Consider the following 21883-nt stretch of genomic DNA (forward strand, 5'->3'; position numbering starts at 1 on the left):
CTACATGATGTCCTTTATATACAGTGCAAGTGAGCAGTAGAATAAACAAGGATTGGGTGAGGTTTAAAGAACATGTTCAGAGACTTGTAAACAACATACATGTATATATGTTGTTATACATAATGTAAATACTTGCACAATGTGTGGATTAAATGTATGTTGTCCTTGTAATCATTCCTCCTGGGGGACAAAATCAACGGTCCTCATTCTGTGCAATAATGCACTTTAATATTTAAAGTGTTCTTCTCTAAAATCCTCTTATAAGACCCAGCAGGTGTATATAAGTGTTCACCTTCTCAGGAAACCTATTTAATATCTGTGATTAAATAAGATTAATCTTGTATGAATGTATATAATATCTAAATATATAGTATATTTGATTCCACACATTGTTCTTACTTACCAAACTTTTTTCAAAATAAAGGTTTACATCTACTACCCAAAGCCTGTAAACATACTTGATGATGGAGTCCTCTTTTCAAAATAGAGTTCTAGAAAATATCTGAACATGTTCTTTAAACTGAACCATTGTAAGAATGTGTTGCCACCTTCATTAGGTTTTTTTTATCTGTAATAATCTGCAGCAGCAGTTTTACGTGCTGCATCAGGCTCAGCACATTTTCCACCAACATGTACTTCTAACACAAAGATCACATGCAGCACTTCATGCTGAACATGAACCACCAACTACAGTATATATCAAGAAACTCCACGTGGAGGCAAAAGTCTGCGACAACGCTGCGGCGCCACATCAAGTCATTTTATTGTTGGCGTTTGGGTTTTGTCCGCACCAGTACAGCTTGTCCTCGCCTCTCCTCCTCCTCCTCCACTGGCAGAGCAGCAGCATGCGGAAGGTCTTCTGGAAGGTTTTGTTGCACAGGGCGTAGCACATGGGGTTGATGGTGCTGTTGACGTAGCACAGCCAGTAGCCCAGGTGCCACAGGGACATGGGGATGCACTCGGTGCAGAAGGTGGAGATGAGCACCATGATGTTGTACGGCGTCCATGTGAGGATGAAGGCCAGGAGGATGGCGCTGAGAGTCTGGGCCGCTTTTTTCTCCTTCACCAGCACCATCCTCTTCCTCTTGGTGATCTGGCTCTTCAGGACGGGGTCCATGGGTTTGGAGGTGGTGGAGGAGGAGGACGGGGAGGCGTGTTTGGCGGGCGGCTCTGTTTCCGGCAGGCAGGGTGTTGCAGGTGGGGGACTGCTCTTTTTACCCTTTGAGCCGGGTCTGAATTTATAAGCGATGCACTTTTTGCTGTTCTTCTTTTGAGGAGAGGAGAAAAACTGATCTTCTGCATAATCAGTCACTTGCCCGTTCTTATTACTTTGCTCACTGCTTTGCTCTTTGAAAGACCCCTGTGGAGTTTCTAGTGAAGCGTGTTGCTCCTCCTCCTCAGATGAGGTGTAGCTGTTGAAGGAAGTGATCTGGTCGGCTTTGGCCCACGCCTCGTCTGACCTGGTGGTCGTCTTGGTGGCGTTACTTTGGTTGGATGAGGACCAGGAGGCCTGACTCCGGTCCCTCCTCTCTCTGGTGAAATGAAAGCAGGAGTGAATGAGAGTTTTCTGTGGTTTAGTTCCTTCTGGAATACTTTCTGTCGCGAGGCCTTGCAGCTCTGCCAGGTCTTTGGTGCGTCTCTGCGTCTCCTTGTAGATCCTGCAGTACAGGATAGTCATGACAGAGACGGGGATGTAGAAAGCAGCGATGGCGGTTCCAAATGTGATCACAGGCTCGGTCAAAAACTGGATCTGACACTGTTCCTGAGGCACTTTTCTCTCTCCTACAAAGTACTGCCAGCACAAGATGGGAGGCGCCCAGAGGACAAAAGACACCAGCCATGCAAGTCCGATCATGATGGCGGCTCTCTTTGGAGTCCTCTTTGCCCTGTAGGTCAGCGGCCTCGTGATGGAGAAGTACCTGTCGAAGCTGATGACGAGCAAGTTCATGACCGAAGCGTTGCTGGCCACATAATCCACTGCAAGCCAGAGGTCACACGCCAGGTTCCCCAAGGACCAGTAACCCATCAGTATGTATGTGGTGTACAAGTTCATGGACAGCACGCCGATGATGAGGTCAGCGAACGCCAAACTCAGGAGGTAGTAGTTGTTCACAGTCTTCAGCTGGCTGTTCACTTTGAACGACAGCAACACCAGCACGTTACCAACTATAGTTATCAGGCTGACGATGGCCGACACCGTGGCGATGGCTATAACCTCCCAAAGGCCGTGAGCCGTAATTTGGACGTGTGATGTGTTGCCAAAGGTGCTGTTCTCCATGGTGCTGGGTTTTCTGTGTGTGCCTCCGTGTAGAATTTGAAGTTTTCCTGAAATGAAGAAGTAAAAGAAAAACAGTGATGAGTCAAAACTGCACACAATTATTATTATCCTCTAATTTCATTGTTATATCAGGATAAATCAGGGCTAGATACCCCGCACCTTCACTTATTCACATACACCATATTCCACAACTTTTTTATTATTATAATTTTTATTTATGTTTATTTATTTTTATTTTTACCAACTTTACAATAATACAATAATAATATACATAGTAAAAAATTTTAATTTTCTAATTAAATGAATAAATATAGAGCTGTGTCACATGAAAACCTGAACACATAAAAGCAGTAATATACACATAATATATAATAATATATATGATATAATACATATAATATAATAGGTTATATATAATAAAGTTTGGTCCCGGAACCAATGAGAGTGACATTGTGTCCTAGGACACATTTCAATGTAACACCCAGCCCACAACGCGACTGCGAAGTGTCACATGCTTAAGTGTCCGGTCACAACAATGGAGGAAAGAGTGCTCAGGGGCCGGGGCGGCAGCTGGAGAAGAGGCGGCCGGGGCGGACACGATGGTGACCGTGCTGCCGGTGAACACCGGGGCAGAGGCGGCCGGGGCGGACACGATGGTGACCGTGCTGCCGGTGAACACCGGGGCAGAGGCGGCCGGGGCGGACACGATGGTGACCGTGCTGCCGGTGAACACCGGGGCAGAGGCCGGGGAGGTCACCACCGGGGCCGGGGAAAGAGAGACCACTACCGCGGCGGTGGACGCGGGGGAAGCGGCCACGCAGCGGTGTCCCAGGACCGGGTGAGACAAGTTAGGGCACGCACCGTTAACTCGCTGCACCAAACTGCTTTGAAGATATAGTGAAGTTAACAACTCGCCTCGATGTGAACTCGCTTTAATTCTCTTGAATATGATTTTAAACTAAGAAGTTCCTCCTCTTCCATTCGGCCTCGGTTCAGTTCATCTATCAGCCGGTGTTAAAGCTCATTCTCACCAAACCATCCCCAGAGAGGACCGGGCTGCTTCAGACTGCTGCGCTAAACTAATACAGAAATAAAGTTAAGTGTCGTGGACAACCTGAAAACAAACTTTATGACAAGACATGTTTGGGGGCAGGTGCTGGAGCTAATACAGGGCACCCCCTCTCTCAAATATTCATATAAATAAAGTTATATACACTGGTGCATCTTTAAATTACACATGAGGATGTTTAATACAATGTATTTATATATAAGTTAATGTATAGTAGCCTATGTACACCATGAGCACAGGATAACACACTGCAGTTACCAAAGAGGGCATGTGTCAACGCAAATGTACACGTGAGAGGCTCCGTAGTTTCCGTGGACTTGAGGTGAAGTGGGGTTTATGTCATCATGATTACACACACACACACACACACACACACACACACACGTTATGCACATGATGAACTTCAATCATAATGTGTAGGGTTAGATTGCACAGATTGAAACCTTCCTGGAGGATCATCATCATCTCCTACAGCACTAAAACACCGTCGGTGCACAATCTGGGCCTTGGATGTGACACGAGAGGATGCGTCTTAATTTCCATCAGTCACTTGATGCACCTGCCGCACTAGGAGGGAAACAATAGGGGTCCTGTGATTGCAATCATACAAATTCCATTCGGTTCATAGGGGCTTCGTGATTGCAATCATGAAAACGTCCTTTAGTGCATCCATAGCTACCATGTGGTCTTTGATGGCATTGTGGAGCATGTTTTTTATCTTCTTGAGCTTTGACAGGGCACCATTTAAAAAAAACATGAAAAAGAAAAGAAGGAGAGAATGAAACCACAGCTTTGTCAGACCGGCACAACTTGTGTTGCACGTTTCCATGACAACCTAATTAACAAGGTTATTTTAGCAGTTATCTTACAAAACGGGATGAAATCTGTGACGCAGACACATTTAATGAGTTCAGTCCACTGTCCATTCTTTGCCATACACTGGGACATTTACCTTGACGCTTTGGTTAGACTTCCCCACCGACCATGAATAAGTGCTTGATATTTACTTTTTAATGTCAGAGGAAACCTTTAGTCAAAGGAGTGTTTCAGAGTGTGTAAAAAAGGATTTTTGAACTTTGAAAACCTTTTGAGAAGTGCTTCTCTACCCTTTGTCCCAACATAACATTATATAAAAATATAAAAAATTTGAGGAAGCTTAACATTTTATTGTTTTGGCTTCTCAATGGTTTAAATGAGCCTTTTGACTAAATTGAAACTCCCAGTTCGACTGAGGTTAAAGTTCACCCAGAGCAGAGAGGCAGAACGCAGACGAGAGACAGTGTGGGTGGGGTTGTAAGTTCAGCCTGCAGGAGGCAGCGTCAGTAACCAGCATCAGTTTATTAAAACTTTTTACTCTCTTTAAACCTGTTCACCGGCTTTACCAGATGCATAAATAAGAATATAAACAATCGATATTTCCTATATGATTCAGAATCAGTCCCACCCATAGACTGTATATAATAATGTACGGCATGACAGCTTCCCTATAGTGAAGCCAAAGTGTCTTGATCGCCCCCTGGTGGCTGGCTGAATGTAGTTAATAAACGCTGCTCCTCCATGTTAGCAGATGGGCAATCTCTACAAACAGTTTTTTTAAATGTGAATATGCAGAATCTGTAGATGCAGGACAAGATTTTGCCCCTAAAAGACTGTCTGTTACCCGCAGATGCGAATTCGTTGGGTCATGAAGAAGAAGAGGAGATGCATTGTCCGTCTTAATATAAAGTCTATGGTCCCACCCTTCTCTTAAATTTGCAGCACAAGGATTGTATTCAATCAGATACAGGGTCAAGTTGCAACCAGACAAAATACACAACGTCTGTACCCTTCGTTCCTCATAGAATTGCATGAGGAGGGAAATTTGGTGTGACTCGACCTGTTGGATGGACGATATGAAAAGTAGCTGTGTTGTGTAATTTTTAAGTGATTTGAGTCGCATGTTGCTCATCGTGTGTCCTCCCATGTTCTCCTTCAGGGTCAAGATGAAGAAGTTGACTTCCAGGAGGACGGTAACAGGCGGGAGGTTTTCTCCAGGAGGAAACTGGAGACAAACTGGGATCGATACGAGGAGTCAGAGAGGAAGGAACCCGAGGAGGACATGCCCGCCCAGAGAGGAGCAGATTACGACGTCCTGCTGGAGTCGGCAGGTAAGACGTGGACATGAAGAGCGGGGAGTGGTTGGGTTTGTTTTGCCGACCACACCTGTGCTGCTCAGTCAGGAGGAGTCAAGTGACGGCTCTGATCTTTCCAGAACAACCAAATAGTCCTAATCACGCTGACTCTTCTGTGCTTAGATTTGGGCTTAAGTTCTCGACAACCGCTCGTACACTGAAGTCCGATTGGATGAGAGGTTGTTGAGAAAAATCAAAGCACCGAGAGAGATTTCTCTATCAGTAAGATAATTATAAAATCCACTGGATTAAAAGAACAGCACAAGCATATTATCCTTTTTGTTTTGACTTTTGAATTAGCCCCAATGAAAATACACTCCGTCGAATACTCCACTGTACTTTACTGAAGTTCTCTCTATGTCCTAATTAGTTCAAAGGAATCGTCTGTGGTCATAAGGGACTTTAATTGCCCTGTCTGTATGGACACTGCTGTCAGATGGCTGCGGAGTAGATGCTTGTTTGTCTTTGTTTGCTCATTTCAGCCTCAGTGGTCAGTGTTTGGCTCCCTGGGCTCCGCAGTCTCATCCCCGCGCCTGTGTTGATATTTCTTTCTCCCAAAGGAGCGAGAGAGCTCAGCGCGTCTTATTAGAGCCGAGCTGGAGATTCTCAGAGCCCTGATGTCCAACTGTACATTTATCTCACGTCTAGTTGAGTTAAAGCAACACTACGTAACGTTTGCTGAGCAACAGCGCCCTCTGCAGCCACGTGTGGTGATTAATTCTGGTTAAGTGGTTTTCATTTAGAGGAAAAACAAAACCTATCAATGTGTTAACAGGAGCTCTGACTGCTTAGTCATGGGTAATACCCATGACTGCGCAGTCATGGGTATTACCCATGATCCCCTGCTTCTCAAACCAGAAGAACTGCCACCGAGCTCTTTTTAATGTTTCCTAGCTGAATATTGACCCTAAACTCAAGTTTCTATTGACTTCTATGTCTTTTTAACTGATCTACAGTTCAGCTTTACTCTTCAACTTGCAGGACCTAATTCTGATAATTAAAGCTGCGCCTATCAGTCAGTTAAACACTAAATCGTACCTGCTTGCTAAAGTTACATAGAGTAATACCAAACATTCACCAAACGTGAGGAGTGGGAGTGAAGGAGGAAACATTCTCCCTATTCCAAGTCAGTGAACCAAACTCATTTTGAAGCAGCTATTTTAAGGGTTAAATCCTGTGGTTCGCTTAAACTCTGCATCATTTCCACTTCAATGCACTGTTGCACCCCCACATCCTGTATCTATAGTGAACAATCTGACCAGTATAAAAACTCTCTCCGTAATATTTTTTTTTTATTTTTGCATTCTCTTCTAAGTCTTTATTTTCTGCACAGTGTTTGCAGAGTTTATTGAGAGAACACAAGTTAAAGCCGGGGTCAAGGTACTTAGGCATCAAAAACATGATTTTTGAATCTGACTGTGGTTCAGTTCCTAAGCCTCAGTGTTTTTGTTACAGGAGCAAATTTCACTTCTCTTTGTTTCCCCTTCACCCAGTGTCCTCTCATCATGGCTGAGTAGGTTTCATAACCGACTGCTGCAGGTAGCAGAGTTCATCATGTTTGGTGTAGACATCTAAAAAGATCCAGTGTTCAAACAATGGAGTGATACAAAATCAGAAGGATTGGTTGTGACTTGGATGCTTTATTGTAACTGTAATAAAATTCGACCAGTAAGGTGGAGGTGCTTGAGTTTCCTTTAATTCCAGATAGATATGGCATCTTTGTTGTCTTTATAATTGTCTTTGTTTTGATGAATTAGTTAGATAGAAAAAAAAAATCTTTTATGAAAACAGTTTGATTCCCACTTCCAATTAGTTAATTTAATTTAACTTGAATTAATCATTTAAGTTTATTAAGTTGACATCATCAAAATGAATACATGTAGATATTATAAATAATTATCACCTATAGCATTATTAGCCTTAAATGAAAATCTGTATTCGTGAAACCAAAAGTCGAATCTAACACAGTTAAATACCTGTCATATTAGGAAATGAAGCACTTTATAATATATATATTAACCCCGGGTGAGGGTTTTATGCAGTTAACTGTGTTTTTCTCACGCCATTAGAGAGTGTTGAAGCGCCACGTCGTCTCTCCCGCTCTCTCGTAGTGTAAATGCCAAAGGTGCTCTTGTGAGTTGTTTGACTCCCATCTCTTGTCTCTGTGTTTTGCCCACATTGTCAGATTAGTCATGGCGCGCAGCAAGAGGCTGCGGCTCTGTCGAGGATACTTAATTATACGTGGGAGGCGATGCTTTTGAGAGTCGTTTTTCTGGCCAATTAACGTAGCCATGAAATCAAGAATTCGCCACGGAAACCTCCCTTTTCCTCCTGGCTAAAGTTCTTACAGATTGTTTCCCACTGTGGAGCTTATATCATCCTCACTTCTCGTATCCAAGGTGCTGAAGTGCTCTGTTTGTTTTATTGGCAGGATCGGGCAGAATGTACAGGTCAGAGGTATACGCAGGTGCTATGTATTTCAGGATACAGATGGCCCCCAGCGCTGTTTCTCAACCTTTTGCAATGTATCTCTGCAATTCTTATGAGATTGAAAATCCCGGAGCACAGAGGTCGAGAGCCGAGCTTCACCTGCAGTGTGGTGGAGGCGGCAGGTGTGAGACACGTTATGAGCTGTTTTTTTTTTTTTTACTGCGTTTTAATCAGAATGTTTGTCCAACATGTCAAACTCTTATCTGGTCTCTGTCATAACAGGATGCTTCATCTAATAATGTTGCCATCCTGTGATTTCAGAGCTGAGCACGCGGGAACAGCCAAAAACCAAAGTGTTTATATATGTGAGTGGGTGGTGATTTTTTTTTTATTATCTCACCTGACATTTAGGTTCAAAGAGCTTTGTAAGACAGAGAGTGTGCACCTCGTTGAGAGAGGATCCTCAGAAATGAAACCCTCTATAAGTCAATTAAAAAAAGATCCATCTATAGTTCAGTTAATATTTTAAAGTTCACTTGTTCCAGCTTCTCTAATGTATACGTTTGCAGTTTTTCTTTGTTTTTATCGATAGGAAACCAAACATATTAGCTTTTTGGTTCTAGGTTTTTGTTATAACATCTCATAGTTGCACACTCAATAACGCCTCTCAACTTCCTCCCATTGTACAGAGATGAAGTTTAAATATCCCAGATACGAGTGCCGCCCTCTTGCACTTTCAACATAATTTGAAACCAATGTCTGTGCAGTAGTGATCGTGGTGTGGAGCTGTGGCAACACTCATGGCATTTCACCCTATTTTTATATCATCAAATAACTAATGAAAAACCAAACTTTCCAGAAAAATGAACAAACATCATTGTGATAAGAACGACCTAAAATGACAGAAACCATCTTCCATGTCCCATCCGCTAACATGGAGGAGGCAGGGTTTATGATATGCCCTGCACCAATCCACCAAGGGACAATCAAAGAGGATTTGGCTTCACTTTTGGGGACCTGTCATGTCGTCCATCTTTATATACAGTCTTTGTTTGAGATGTGTGTTGAAGAGATGTTAGTTTATGGCACAGCAGGTTCAGTGTGTTGTCTTTTCTAACAAGAACAAACTGAAGCTTTGAGTTTTTGGCAACGTAAATCGTGGAATGAAGCCTGAACAAAAAAGTAAAAATATCACGACCGTACCAGTGCTTCTTCCTGCCCAGGAGATGTTTAACACATTTAAAACCAGCGTGGTTCAAGACCTCTGAATCGCTGCCCACATCCGATATTTTGTGGGTGTCAAAATGCGGAAGTATAGGATAATTTAATAACTCTGAGAAAACACCTGTATCGAAGCCCATCAACTGGGCCAATGTCATATTATTAATTGAGATCGTGATGTGACCAAAATGTCATAAACCGATTGAGGACCTCAATTACATTTATTTGTCATAAGGTTTGATAACGGCATCTAAGTATATATCGGCCAATATAACAAGTTTCAGGATTGTCAGTATCCGTATTGGCCGGGCTCTACTTGTTACTCATAACTTTTCTCCACTAAATTGGGGTCATACCTCTGCAGATAGAAGCAGCTGCTGCCTCCTTCCATCGTCACGACCCTTCATGTTGTGTCTCAAGCCGAACCCTCTGCAATAACTGCAGCACTTTTGCTTATGACTCTGTATTTCTATTAATTGCTGGTTTTACTGATAGAAAGCATCTTATTACTTCCTCCACCACTGGCACTAATAATACCGCGGCCCACGTTCACCACTCCTTTCATTTAAACATTTGACCTGAACCTGTCACTGTTGTTTATATTATCTCCATTTGTAAAACTTTGCCTAGTTTTATATTTCATTTTGACTTTTTCTTCAGTCCAAGTGCATCTGCTGCTGCTGCAGGGACTCGTCTTTTGACGCAACACTAGATGAAACGGGGGGGAATTAAAGCACGAGATCTACGCAGACGTGAAGCTTTCCAGTCAGTCTATTTAAATAAATGTAATTGAGTTGTTGGGATATACAGTGGCTGACTGTCTGTTTGCAAAAGCTTCATTGAAAGCTCTACTGTACTCTGTGTGATTAGGAAAGATGGAGCCTGACGGGGCAATTATATATAAACAGACTGTTTGATTTGAATTGAAGGTCAGGTTGATTTTCTGTTGTTCCGTGGCCTCGTGGGTGAATATTCCAGCCCCACTGCTTGTCCAAACAACCCCAAGTGCTTTTAGCATTCATATGATTTGATTGACTCCTGATTACGCCGTCTATTCCATTCAGTACACACAGATTCTCTGTGTCAGTGGGAGAGGACGCAGCCTGTGGCTGTGGCTTCCAGACTGAGGCCACTTGTAAAGGATGAAACCTTGACGCCTTTTGATACTTAAAATATTTCAGAAGCAGTGCATTTTGAAACCTGCTTTTGTGCAGAAACGTTTTCGTTGCCTCGAGAACTTCAGTCGATATGAACCAGGAATGTTTTTCTTTTGAAACCGAGTGTGTATTGATTGAATTTCGTTGCCATTGAGCCTAGAGGAAAGAATTGCTGTTTGTAACCCAGAAGCGATTTTTATTTTTTTTTGTCAGGTCTCAGTCGTTGCATTGTTGGGGGCTGATTGTGCTGTTGCTAGGGGGTAATGAACACACGGTGCAAGTCCTTTGTTCTGTGAATGTGTCCAAGTGCAAGACGGGGGGGGGGCTTGTTGGGCAGTTATTTACATCCTAACATGGCCATCTATCTGTACACATTAACGCAAGGATCAATCCTCCTCCCCCGCAGCCGTAGTTTACCAGGGCTGCTAATGGGCACCTATCAAGCCTCAATCATAATGAGACAAAGGCAAATCGCATTAGAGCTTCAGTGATTCGACTAACCTGACTGACAAACACAAGGACTTTTTCCTAACTGAGATGAATATTCCCAATCATTCCATTCATTTATATGTTCCGGTGTTGTTATGGATACTTGATTAGCCACGTAGGCTGGAGGAGACTGGCGTCAAAGCAGAGGAATGAGGCCGCTCGTGTACCGTCTGGTCGGCGGATATGGGAAAACAAAGCGTCACAGGAGATTGGTTGGTTTCATTGTGATCACGCCAGTGGAGGTCGGCTAAATAAAGCAGCAGGTGGACCACAGACACTTGACTGAGATCGTCCCACAGAATGGTCGACCCACTTTCAGCCTGAAATACCTGCACCCTTGTTTGACCGCCGCTGTGCTAACATACCAGGGTTCACCTCAGGTCTGCAGGTATTTTTATCGTCTGGTAAGAGCTAGAAAAACTTCCTGGTTAAATTACAGTCAGAAAATATCTTTTTAAATGGACATTATATTTCTCAGAGGTGTTTTGTCAGACCAAAGTACGAAACCTCAAAATATTCTACTTCAAGTTCGAGGGAAGGAAGAGAAAAGCAGCAAATCCTCAAATTTCAAGAGCTTGAATGAATGTATTTTTAAAACTTTTTTGCTCCATAAATGACATAACTGTTTTATGGATTTTCAAAATTGCTCCTGCAGCAGCCTGTTGTGCCCTCTGTTGGTTATGTGTATTAATATTTTGTTATTCCAGAGCTGGAGCATGATTCAACGGTCCAAATCCCAATTATATCCAGTTTATACAACGGAGCTGCCATTAATAAATGGAAAGAATACTAATCTGTCAATGTTGTGGTTATTATTCCAGTGAAAATGCCAAACATTTGATGATTCCCGGCCTCTTAAAGTTAAGGGAATATTTCCAGGTTTTAAAAAGCAACCTTGTTCTCATGGACTGTGATGGATGGTTTATACTGTTTTCTGTATTCAGACCAAATGATTACTTTAATAATAACTGGCAAATTAATAGATAAAAATGAGTGTTTGATGCAGCAGTTGCAATAAAGCAGAACATTTAAACTGGAACAAGTACGTTTTTGCCATTTTCTTCTCATAAGTAATCTCCTGACTATTTTGTTTATAGCTTCAGCTCAAATAGATTTTTGTTTGTTGTTGTTTCCAACCTCCGAGTGTCGGGATGCCAATCATTCGACTTGTCATCCCCATGGTTTTTAATGATGCCTTAAATCAAATCATCCTCACTCCCTGTTCCGCCCACTTTTTTTTTTCCCCTGAGTAAAAAATAAACACACAACACTCCTACACAGCTGTCCTTCAAACACGCAAACACACATTTAAACATATCTAAGTTTCTGGGATTCATTTAATAACCTTTTGTTGGGTGTGAAAAGCTGCGGTTTAAGATCCACGCCGAAACAAAATGTACTGCAGAGTTCTGAGTGTGAACTGTAAAAGCTCTGCTGACAGCTGATGAACCCCAGCACTTGTTCCATGATTCATTAGTAACTCAGGCTGCACATTCGCTCATAAAATGTTTATAATGCTAGCATTTATAATATGGCTTCGCTGAACGCTACGTCGTGTCAGTTGTCAGCTGCTCCTGTGAACTGTTTAATTTCCTGCCATAATAGCCACATCAAACAGAATACATACTCACCCCGTATGGATCTGACAAAACACGACCCTCCAGCATAAATGGGTGTTTAGCCGGCTCTTTGATTCGCCGTTTTTTCCCCTTTACTCCTTCTTCAGTCCTGCCGAGTTCTCTCAGTTTCCTTCTCCCTGTGGCGTTCTCAGCTTTGTGCGTCTTCCCTCGTCTCTGTATCCCCTCACGCAGCTTCACACCTTCCCTCGCTGGCTGTCTCTTCCCCTCCCCTGCTGCCTCTCGCCGACTTTTTCCCTCTGCGCTCCTCTCTCCAATGAGGTGAAAAACACACTTGTCAAATACAGGTAGGTCCTCACACTGTCTCTCATCCTCACTAGTTGCTAAGTGCTCGGCGCCTCGATGCAAACAAGTTATTCAGCATCGTCGTACCGTCGCTCCTGAGCGGTCCAGCTTTTCTTGCTGAGATGAGACGGTAAAGGCAGCAGCTGTTCAGTGTCAGTGTCCATGTGACGGAGCAGCTTAAGGTGCCTCGGAGGGTGATGCTCAGACCTTTTTCATGGAAGGGCGAATTACTGGAAACGGCTTCTCGGTCGCCTCTGTGATAATGAAGCGAGGATCTCGTTTCCTTTTTCACAGACGACAAATATCTGAGCTCAGCATCGTCAGAGGAATCAAAGGAAGCAGCAAACCTTGAAGTTTCTCACTTTCTCTGCAAAGTTTGAGCAGCTGGACTGGCAAAGAAAACCAAGTAAAGCTTCTTTCATCCTCAACGCTGCGCAGGTTGAATGACTTTTTGTCTCCTAGTGGGATTCTACTCACTGCGGATGAAAGGGCTGCTTGAATTCACGCTGCACAAACATCCTCGCCGACACGCGGATTCAACCGTGAGCCACGTTTTAGAAGAAATTCCCACAATGCCGGAAGCCTCATGCTGCATCTGAGCGCCGAGCAACATGTAAGAGGAGGGAGGCAGAGGTGAAGAGGTGGAGGAGTAGGATGAAGCAGGGTTTGAGGGAGGAGGAGCCAGAGGAGGAGGAGTCGACGTGGATGTCGGCAGCACTTTTTCCAGACATTGCCGACTGTTTGCCTTTGCATCGCTTACAGCTGTATGTCTTCATCAGAACTCCCGGCTCCTCAAACAGACGCACACGTCTCACTACACGGTGACTCGCTCGGTTAATCCCCCCCATGCGTTTGACCATGTGCCCTCTATAAAAGCAGGGTGAGTGACTATTGAAGCAGTGGTGACTGGCAGAGGTTTTTATTTTTCTGGCATTATCGACTCTATCCTCTGTCAGCTGTGCTTTTCACTGTGTGCTTCCTTGTTCTGGTTTGACCTCCTGGGAGCTAACATATTTAGTTGCTTGCTTCCCTTTGAGCTAAAAAAAAAAAACAATCTTGCTTAGATGTGGAAATGTAAATTCAACAGACAGGAAAGACGTGTCATTTTTCTTATATTATTACCGGCACCAAAATCAGGTTATCTACACGTCGTTCCTTTAAACTTTTTACCTGCCAATGAGGTTGTTTTCACCCCTGTCTGTTATTCCTTAGTTGGTTTCTTGGTTTGTCAGCAGGATTGTAAAAAGTTCTAATTTAACTTGCTGAACCCTGAAGAATTCCTGAAAATGACAGTTGAGGCCAGTCGAGAAACATTTAGTCCTTAGCTAATTCTCCACTTGCTTCAGTGCTTTTGACTCTTGGCTGTGCTTGGTGAAATTAACCTTTTAGCCTCTTGCTGTAAAGGCATAAAAACTTATTTATCAGGATATGATTCAGGAGGATTCTTGGACTCGCTTGAAAATGGCTCACTGCTCGTTGGATTCACAAGCAGCTGTCCACTCCAGCGAAGAGGAGCCTGGTGACGGCTGCTGTTGACGCAATGTGACTAATACATTGCCTTGTTGCGTCATGTTGCATGCTGTCTGCACCCACAATGCTTTTAACGACATGAAGCCTCAGTCAGGTTCGCAGCAACGAGGAAGACGTATGTTTACACCTTTTCTGCGTCTTCCACTCTCCATCACAGGAAATTGCACAACTGAAATGCAGTTTGGTAGCAAGACTGCACAGATTACTCGCAACATGTATTAACGAAGTACAGCAGACCACCACTGGTAAACACAGTATGTGTCATATATTCTCTTGATCCTCCGAAAACACATTTTTTCTGTCGGGATGTGGATTTGCAATATTTTGTATACAGTTGTCAGCAGCGAGGAGGATCTCCAAAACGAGGCTTTGGAAATTATGATCTTTCAAACTTAATAAAAACCAGCGACAGACAGAAATGTCAGAGGTGCTGTGGAAGCTCGGGTAAAAGCCTGGTGTTTATTTTAACCCGTCTTTGGAACAACTAGTGATGCTGTTGGGATTATGCTGTTGACTAGTGGATGAGAATAGACATAGGGTGTGAAACTGGACAGACTCTATCAGTTTGTATCATAGACTGTATATAAAGGTGGACGCTAAAATAATCTTGATCACCCCACTGGTGGCTTGCTGCAGTATCCATAAGAACCCTGGCATCCTCCATGTTAGTGGATGGGGCATGGACCAAACTGCAAAGTCAAAGTAGACGTACACAATGTCTTCTCAAAGATGGTTTATGGTTTTTATCACACAGATGTTTGTTTACATGCTTATTTCTTCTTGTAAGGTTGGTTTTGCTGAGTTATTGCTGTAATAACGGGCTGAAAAACGATGATTGACAGCTGAGACTGACTCATGAAGAGTGGAGCGTGTATCTGTGGCTCTGATGGCAGCAACCGTATCTGGGATATTTTAGAGGAAGGAAGTGGAGATTTCCCGTCCAAGAAAGGCAAATGTGCTGGTTTGTGTTTTACCAACATCAACTCACTCACTGTATCAACGCTTCCTTAACTCGTTGGCTACCTTCTGGCTTCATCGTCATCGTCATCAGTCTTCGGACTGTTTATTCTTTCATGTGAATAAACAATAGCACACATGTTCCCGCAGACCACTTAGCGAACTATTGATTATTAGTACAATATGATACCAACTAGGATATGAGGATTGTGCGATGTATCCCTCAGGGAGTTCATGTAATGAGGCACACAGATGTAGGCTATTGTTCAATTTCCGTAGATTGGACAAATTCGCAGGCTCCCACCTACACATTTGGCCCCAGTGATACCAGCACTGTGCCACGGCGCCGTTAACCACCACTTTCATTGTGAATGGATGTTCCTGTAGGTTTCAGTGATTAACTGCAGAACGACACAGTAGCCATCAATTTATATCAGTTTTTATTGATGTAGCACGAAATATAAAATCATTTTTTTCTCTAGTTTTTCTATAGGATTCTGCTTTATGAAGGGATGCATGTGGATTTCTCTACTTTAGTTACTGCTGCCATGGTGCAGCAGGTTGCCAGGATCCATTCATCCTAAAGGCTTGTTAATATTATTTGGCCTTTCCGGGTGACATCTTCATTAAAGTGTCACAACTCAACTTCCCACCTTTTTACCAAGCGTAAACGGACAAATTACAAGTAACAGGTGGGAAATTGCCCTAAATCCTACACTAATTTATCATTGAAATCCATGTCTACTGTCAAAAATAATGTTTTTTTTTTTCCCCCAACAGAATTGTCAGTGCTACATTGTCAAATAACCTTTTTTAAATCCCAAAAGCTGAGCCAATTATTTGAGCGAAAGGAAAGAAAAAAACCATATTAGTCATTTAATCATGTGCTTCTCTGCATCAATTAAAGATAATTGCTCTGTGTGCTTCACACCTCCCACACTGTGTTGCTTGCCTTGTGGTAAATAACAATAGCAGTGCTGATAGTAATGGCACATAGAGCTTTCCAGCTTCCTGAACGTTTGGTTGTCATCCTCCTCCTCCAGCACTTTTTTTTTTTTTTTTGCAGCCAGCATCAACTCAGGCTGTTAATTAGCTGTGAGCAACCAAACGAAGCATCAGTCAAATTTATTCAAACAAACAACCAAACAGTGTCCACACAATTCTCTGTAAACAGCTGGCGTTCGCTAACCTAAGTAGACCCTTGAGGTATAATTTGAATGGGTTATAACTACTTAAGCCCACTTATGTCCATATTATGAAGCCCTGTGAGGCAAATTGTGATTTGTGAATACGAGCTATATAAATAAAATTTGATTGGTTGATTTATATGTTTTTCTGAAATCACTGGATTTTGCAATTAGGGATGAAAAGCATTTGGCAGACACTTTAGCTTTTGTAATGGTGCTTCCTTCAACTGGCTTCATAACTCTGGTTTGAGCGTCTGCCTTTGAATGGGAACATGACCTCGGTCCGCGATTGAAACAAAGATGAATGTGAGTCATTATAGCTCCAATAGAAACGCAAACAAAGTTGACTGTGCGGCGTTTGTGCCTCGAGGCGTCTTCTTGTGATGCCGTCTCGGAAAAATCTCCTTGAATTTATCCAACTGCTCTTGCTTTTCACGTTTACTTGGACACCTTCTTATCTCTGTGTGATGTGTAGATAAACCTGTCTTTAGCTCATGAAATACTCTGATGCATCTGATGCTTCACTGATTCAAAATCTATTCTACATCAGTGTCGAAAAGATGTTAAAACTCTTAATTTACATCCTGTTGGTATCGTCTTCAAATGGCACCTGTTAGAGACGGAGTCAATATCAATATATGTTTGTGAAACAGTCACCCAGCAGCTCACATTGACTCCGGTTGTTGATTTTCTCGCTGCCTGTCATTTGCGAGGGGCTGGATCTGTCCCAAATTGTTGGGTTTTATTTTCTTTGATTGCAGAATTTCAGTCAAACAGTTTGGGCCAAGAAAGACTGAGTAAACATCTCAGTGCACAACTTTCTTCCAGTGTTTAGCACAATTTTGTTAAGAGTGATTTGTCACTTGTCTGAAATGTGTAATGCTCTCTGGTCAAGGGTCTAATTTTATGCCTGAAATTAGCTTTTTATAAATGCTATATATTGGTACAAGTAAGAATGTCTTTACATATTTCCACCGAGGACATTTTGTTTATGCTCCTGCTCCAGGATTAGAGTAAAACCACTGAACAGATTTCCACAAAACTTGTTGGAACAATTGTAAAGAAGAAGAAACCCATTACATTTCGGTGCGGATTTAGATTATTTTCTTCAATTTCTCTAACATTGCGAGATACAGCCTTAGCCTTGGCGGAGGTTTGCTCTCTGCGAGCATCCATCTAGTTCTAGTTATGTACTGAAATGTGTCAGATAATGTGGTGTTGTGGTTCTGCAGAAGCTGAGCCAAGTTCATTTTGTTGTGCTTGACGAATGTGTGTTTTTTACCAGATAAGTGTTGACGTCCCTCGCTGTGTCTTATTCAACTGAATTTGTGTTTTTGTTGTCATGCTGGGTTAAAAAGTGACTTGAATGTTTTTGAATCAGAGACTGTGTCACCACCGTAGAGCACTGACAACTTTCTAATTGCTCTGCTCGGTACATATGTTCATCTTTCTTTCAACTTATAAGAATAGTTGTTTTGCAGCATTTATTTATATAATCTTAGGGATGTACAGAGTCTCGTACTGACACAATATCACATAAATATGAATGGAGAATTTCAAGGACCTTTCCAGTTTTAGCTGACTGTAAATCCACTATCTTGAGGTTTTCGACTGTTGTTTGGGCTAAACGAGCTATTTGAAGACATGACTCTGAACTCTGGGAAGTTAATTAACAGATTAACTGATACTGAAAATAATTGCTAGAGTCCCAATTAAGGCCAGAACACACCAGAGGTCTGAAGGGGTTGGGCACTCATCCACTACAGCAGCATCTTTGCCAGTGGAAATAACTCATAAAGTTGTCTTTGTGTAGCCACCGTGAGCGAGTCTCTGTGCTGTGTTTGTTTAAGTGTGTCTTTACAGAGTGCAGGTGGCCCGTGTGTGTTATCATGATTCACTCAGACAGTTATGAGCGTCTTCTGATGACTTTACCACCAGAACAGAGGAACTTGGGATTTCTGGAGGGAATATATCAAGCGCTGTGGATATGTTGTTTGGATTTTTACTGCCGTGTCTTGTCACATTTCACTCGCTCATGTGTTCAAAGGATTGAAACGTTCATGCATTCTGGCGGTTTGGTGCTTATTTAAGACAATCCGCACGTCTTTATTTAGCCGGCAGTGGGTGCGTTGTTCTCATCTTCCTGTGGCCTTTGAGTGCCTCTTTGTAAAGACACAGGAAAAACACTGGTAATACTTTGCCTGTGAGAAATGATCCTTGTATTTCCGAAATTCACATACATCCCATGATATTGATCAAAGGTTTATCAATGTCTCGGCAATCGTTCAGCTGAAGCAGCGAATGTTACGGATGTATAAGCCACCCATTTAACACATTGACCTCCTTTTTTAGCAGCGCGTTGATCAATATTAGATCTTTACTCATCTACCAGGCTAATGTAATAGCCGAGGCTCCTCACGCCTTATTAATGAGGCTCCCAGATGTCCCAGCACTCTCGGACTGGTGCTTATTCCAGCCACAGGAACCTGTGTCAGGAGGATACATGCGAGGCTGAAGCTCCATCCCGCTCTCACCTGATTAGTCAGATGTTTAGCCTCCCTGTCATGTCTCTGTTAGTGCGAGAGCTGGACGGTGTCAGACGTTGTTCTATGAAAGTGGAGTTAATATTACAGCCCGACTGATACCGATTTTTGCCACAGATGCTCTTACTGGGAAACATTTCCAATGCCAATTTATGGGCCAACATATATATTATATTTAAAAAGAAACTGGCTTGAGGCTTAATACACAAATGCACACAATTCCTTTATAATTTTTTCCCTAAATTAGTTTTCATGATTGCAAACATAAACTCTAATACCGATATGTCTGTGAAAGGCTCATATCGGCCAAGTTTTATTGGCCAACCGATAAATCAGTCGGGTTCCACTTGTTTCTGCTTTCAAGTACGAACCCGGAGCCAGGGTTTCAATCAATGGTAGATATCAGTCCCCTAAATATACCAGATTCCTGCATCTTGTCATGTTAAAGAAAGTGATCATATCCACTAAGTTTTGTCGTCATCCGTTCAGTAGTTTTTTCGTTTTCCCGCTTACAAAAACAAACAAGCAGATGAAACTCTACCTGCTGGGTGAAGGTAATTGGCCGAGTTTAGCGTGACCAGAAAAAAGAGGTAAAAACTTGGATTAAAGTTGAAATGTGTTTCATGGTTCGTCCACTCATCCCCCTGTTGCACACGGGGGGGGGGGTTGGTGAGTCCTCTCGGCCAGTCAGTCCTGTTTTCCGTTTACTGTGTCACACGCGTCAGTTTGTGCTGTGTCTAATTATTTCTTAATTTACTGGTCACTGCTGTCGTGTCAGATTTGTTTTAATGCCCAGCGGCTGCCCGACCCAATCCAGACTGAAGCTACTCCTCTCAGTGGTTATGATGCACTAGACATGAAGACCAGACATCTCCAGGGGATGAAGATGCTGTTTTGGTTATTTACACATTTCTAGTAAGTCTAATGCAATAATATTATATTTTCATGCAGGTTGTAATGTTCAGTTTCTTTTTCAGAGAGGTGATGATTCATCTGTATGATCTTTTTGGAGGTTTTGGTCTGTGTTGCTGCATATCTACATACATACATATACATCTAAATATCTACTCCCTAATTAACGGAGTGTATGCGATTCAGTTCAACTATATAAACATAAATTATTACTGAATATAGACACCAACACATTACAACCTCTTCACTTCACATAGCAATACAAGAAACTGCCGGGCTGTGGTGGCAACATGAATAATATGATTATAAATTCATATTTATTAGAGCCTGACCAATTTATCGGTTATGTGACTAAATTAGCTGATATGAGCGTTTCACAGTCGGTATCAGTTTGAGGATATGCAGTAATACGAAAACCTTAATTTTACAGAACGAACGATGCAGAGAAGATGTGCACTTCTGTTTTCATTTTAGGTGAAATGCAGTGAAATATTCTTGTTCATTAGAGGAATGATTCAGTAAAACCACATCTTTGTATTTGACACTGCCGACCACAGCCGTCCCTCATTTCATAAAACAAAAACCACATGAAAAACAGCAGCTGCTGTTCACTAATAGCGTCTTGCACAGGGCCAATTACAGGGAACGTCAATATTAGATGTTTGAATATGATTGATTAAATCCCAGGCAGGAAGTGCGAGAGGTGCAGCCTCTTACCTCCAAACAAGCTGCACACGGGTAAAGCACGTGCCTGATGAGGACGGGGCCTCGAGTGGGTTGGAGCTCTTCAGATATGACTCTGACACAAACACAGCGGCGCACAATCACCATTAAAAGTTAAGAGTAAATAGCTTCAGCCGTCTTTATTGTCTCGCCTGGTTTGCTTGGGATTTTAATTGCAATTAGCACAGACAGTGATTTATCGACGCGTAGTGGGTTTCAGTGCTGTGGCGTGTTAGGCTAATTGGTTTGGCTAAAAAGGCGTGACAAGGAGCACGCTGGAGGAACTGCAGGGAGACGATCAAGTAACGCAGCAACAGTTCCCTTCCCTGCCTCAATCCTTCCATCTTCCTTCAATCCTACTCTCTCTTTTCTTTCCCTCAGCGTTTTTTCTTCCATTTTCCATCCTGCCCCCGCAGTTAGCGCCACCAAACACCTATCAGATGGGATTTGTCACGATAGTAATAACACTCAATTGCTCTTTAGTTTTTTATGAGGCCGGCTCCCTCTTATCAAGAGAGGATCTGCTACGACTTAAGAGAGAAGTCATCACTCACTGGTCACCATTACTCAACTGGCAAACGGAGGAGGAAGAGGTAGTGGGGAATGTGTGTTTTCGTCTTCCAGTCACTTAAAATATCAACATTTCACTGCAGGTGTTAGTGGAGACTGAGCAGACTGAGCCGCTCGCTGCTCCGGGGAAGAAGGAGAAGCTCGGTCCACATCACAGAGTGTGTAGTGAGCTGTGTGTACTGAAGGTGTGGCCCAGTCAACAAGGGTGTGCATCTGTGATGCTGGTGGAGTGTGTCTGTCTGCACAGCAACACACAGGGTAACAGCGGCATGCCGTGGAAAACGGGATGAGATGTTCAGGGCCACACACACAGGAACACAACACTACATCTTATTTATATATATATAATACATTATATTTATTGTGTTTTGTAGAGCACGACTGATTTAGCACTTTGCCAATATCGACCGATATGAGCCTGTACAGACGTAATGATATCAGTGTTTATGTTTAAAATGTGGCAACTTTCAATTTACATAAACGATATATACATTTTTATGTTTACACTTTTTCCCTTAGTTCAAGTTCTATATTATTTGGTTGTATTTGTGTTTTATCTTTAGTCATTTATAATAAAGTCTGTTTTTAAACTGTAAAATATCAAACATCATCTACAGCACAACGTAACCAGAACATTGTTGTAGCTGCAGTGAAATTCACCTTGAGGGGAAACAATTTGTTTTCTTGTAATTGCCTGCAAAGTTTAATGGAAAAGTTTTGGGTG

At 42.5% G+C, this 21883-nt stretch overlaps 2 protein-coding genes across 4 annotated transcripts in view; one reads left to right on the forward strand and one right to left on the reverse strand.

Annotated features, from left to right (window-relative positions):
• Positions 1-12690, reverse strand: LOC118099705 (muscarinic acetylcholine receptor M5). The gene is made up of 2 exons (XM_035144422.2): positions 12447-12690; positions 1-2325 (listed from the first exon to the last, which is right to left on the reverse strand). The coding sequence occupies exon 2, from the start codon at positions 2276-2278 to the stop codon at positions 752-754; it is 1527 nt and encodes a 508-aa protein (XP_035000313.1). The 5' UTR covers positions 2279-2325; positions 12447-12690; the 3' UTR covers positions 1-751.
• aven (apoptosis, caspase activation inhibitor) overlaps positions 2779-21883 on the forward strand; it is a 27043-nt gene continuing 7938 nt past the window's right edge. Inside the window, exons 1-3 of one of the 3 annotated variants that reach the window (XM_047338158.1) lie at positions 2779-2967; positions 3022-3116; positions 5323-5494. In XM_047338158.1, the coding sequence (XP_047194114.1) occupies positions 2790-2967; positions 3022-3116; positions 5323-5494 (445 nt within the window). In that variant the 5' untranslated portion in view covers positions 2779-2789. Of the gene's footprint in view, positions 3117-5322; positions 5495-21883 lie in introns of all 3 variants that reach the window. The other 2 variants (XM_047338159.1, XM_047338157.1) reach the window with 2 other exon arrangements.

This window comes from Hippoglossus stenolepis, chromosome 20 (assembly GCF_022539355.2).
Source record: "Hippoglossus stenolepis isolate QCI-W04-F060 chromosome 20, HSTE1.2, whole genome shotgun sequence".
Classification (NCBI taxonomy): domain Eukaryota; kingdom Metazoa; phylum Chordata; class Actinopteri; order Pleuronectiformes; family Pleuronectidae; genus Hippoglossus; species Hippoglossus stenolepis.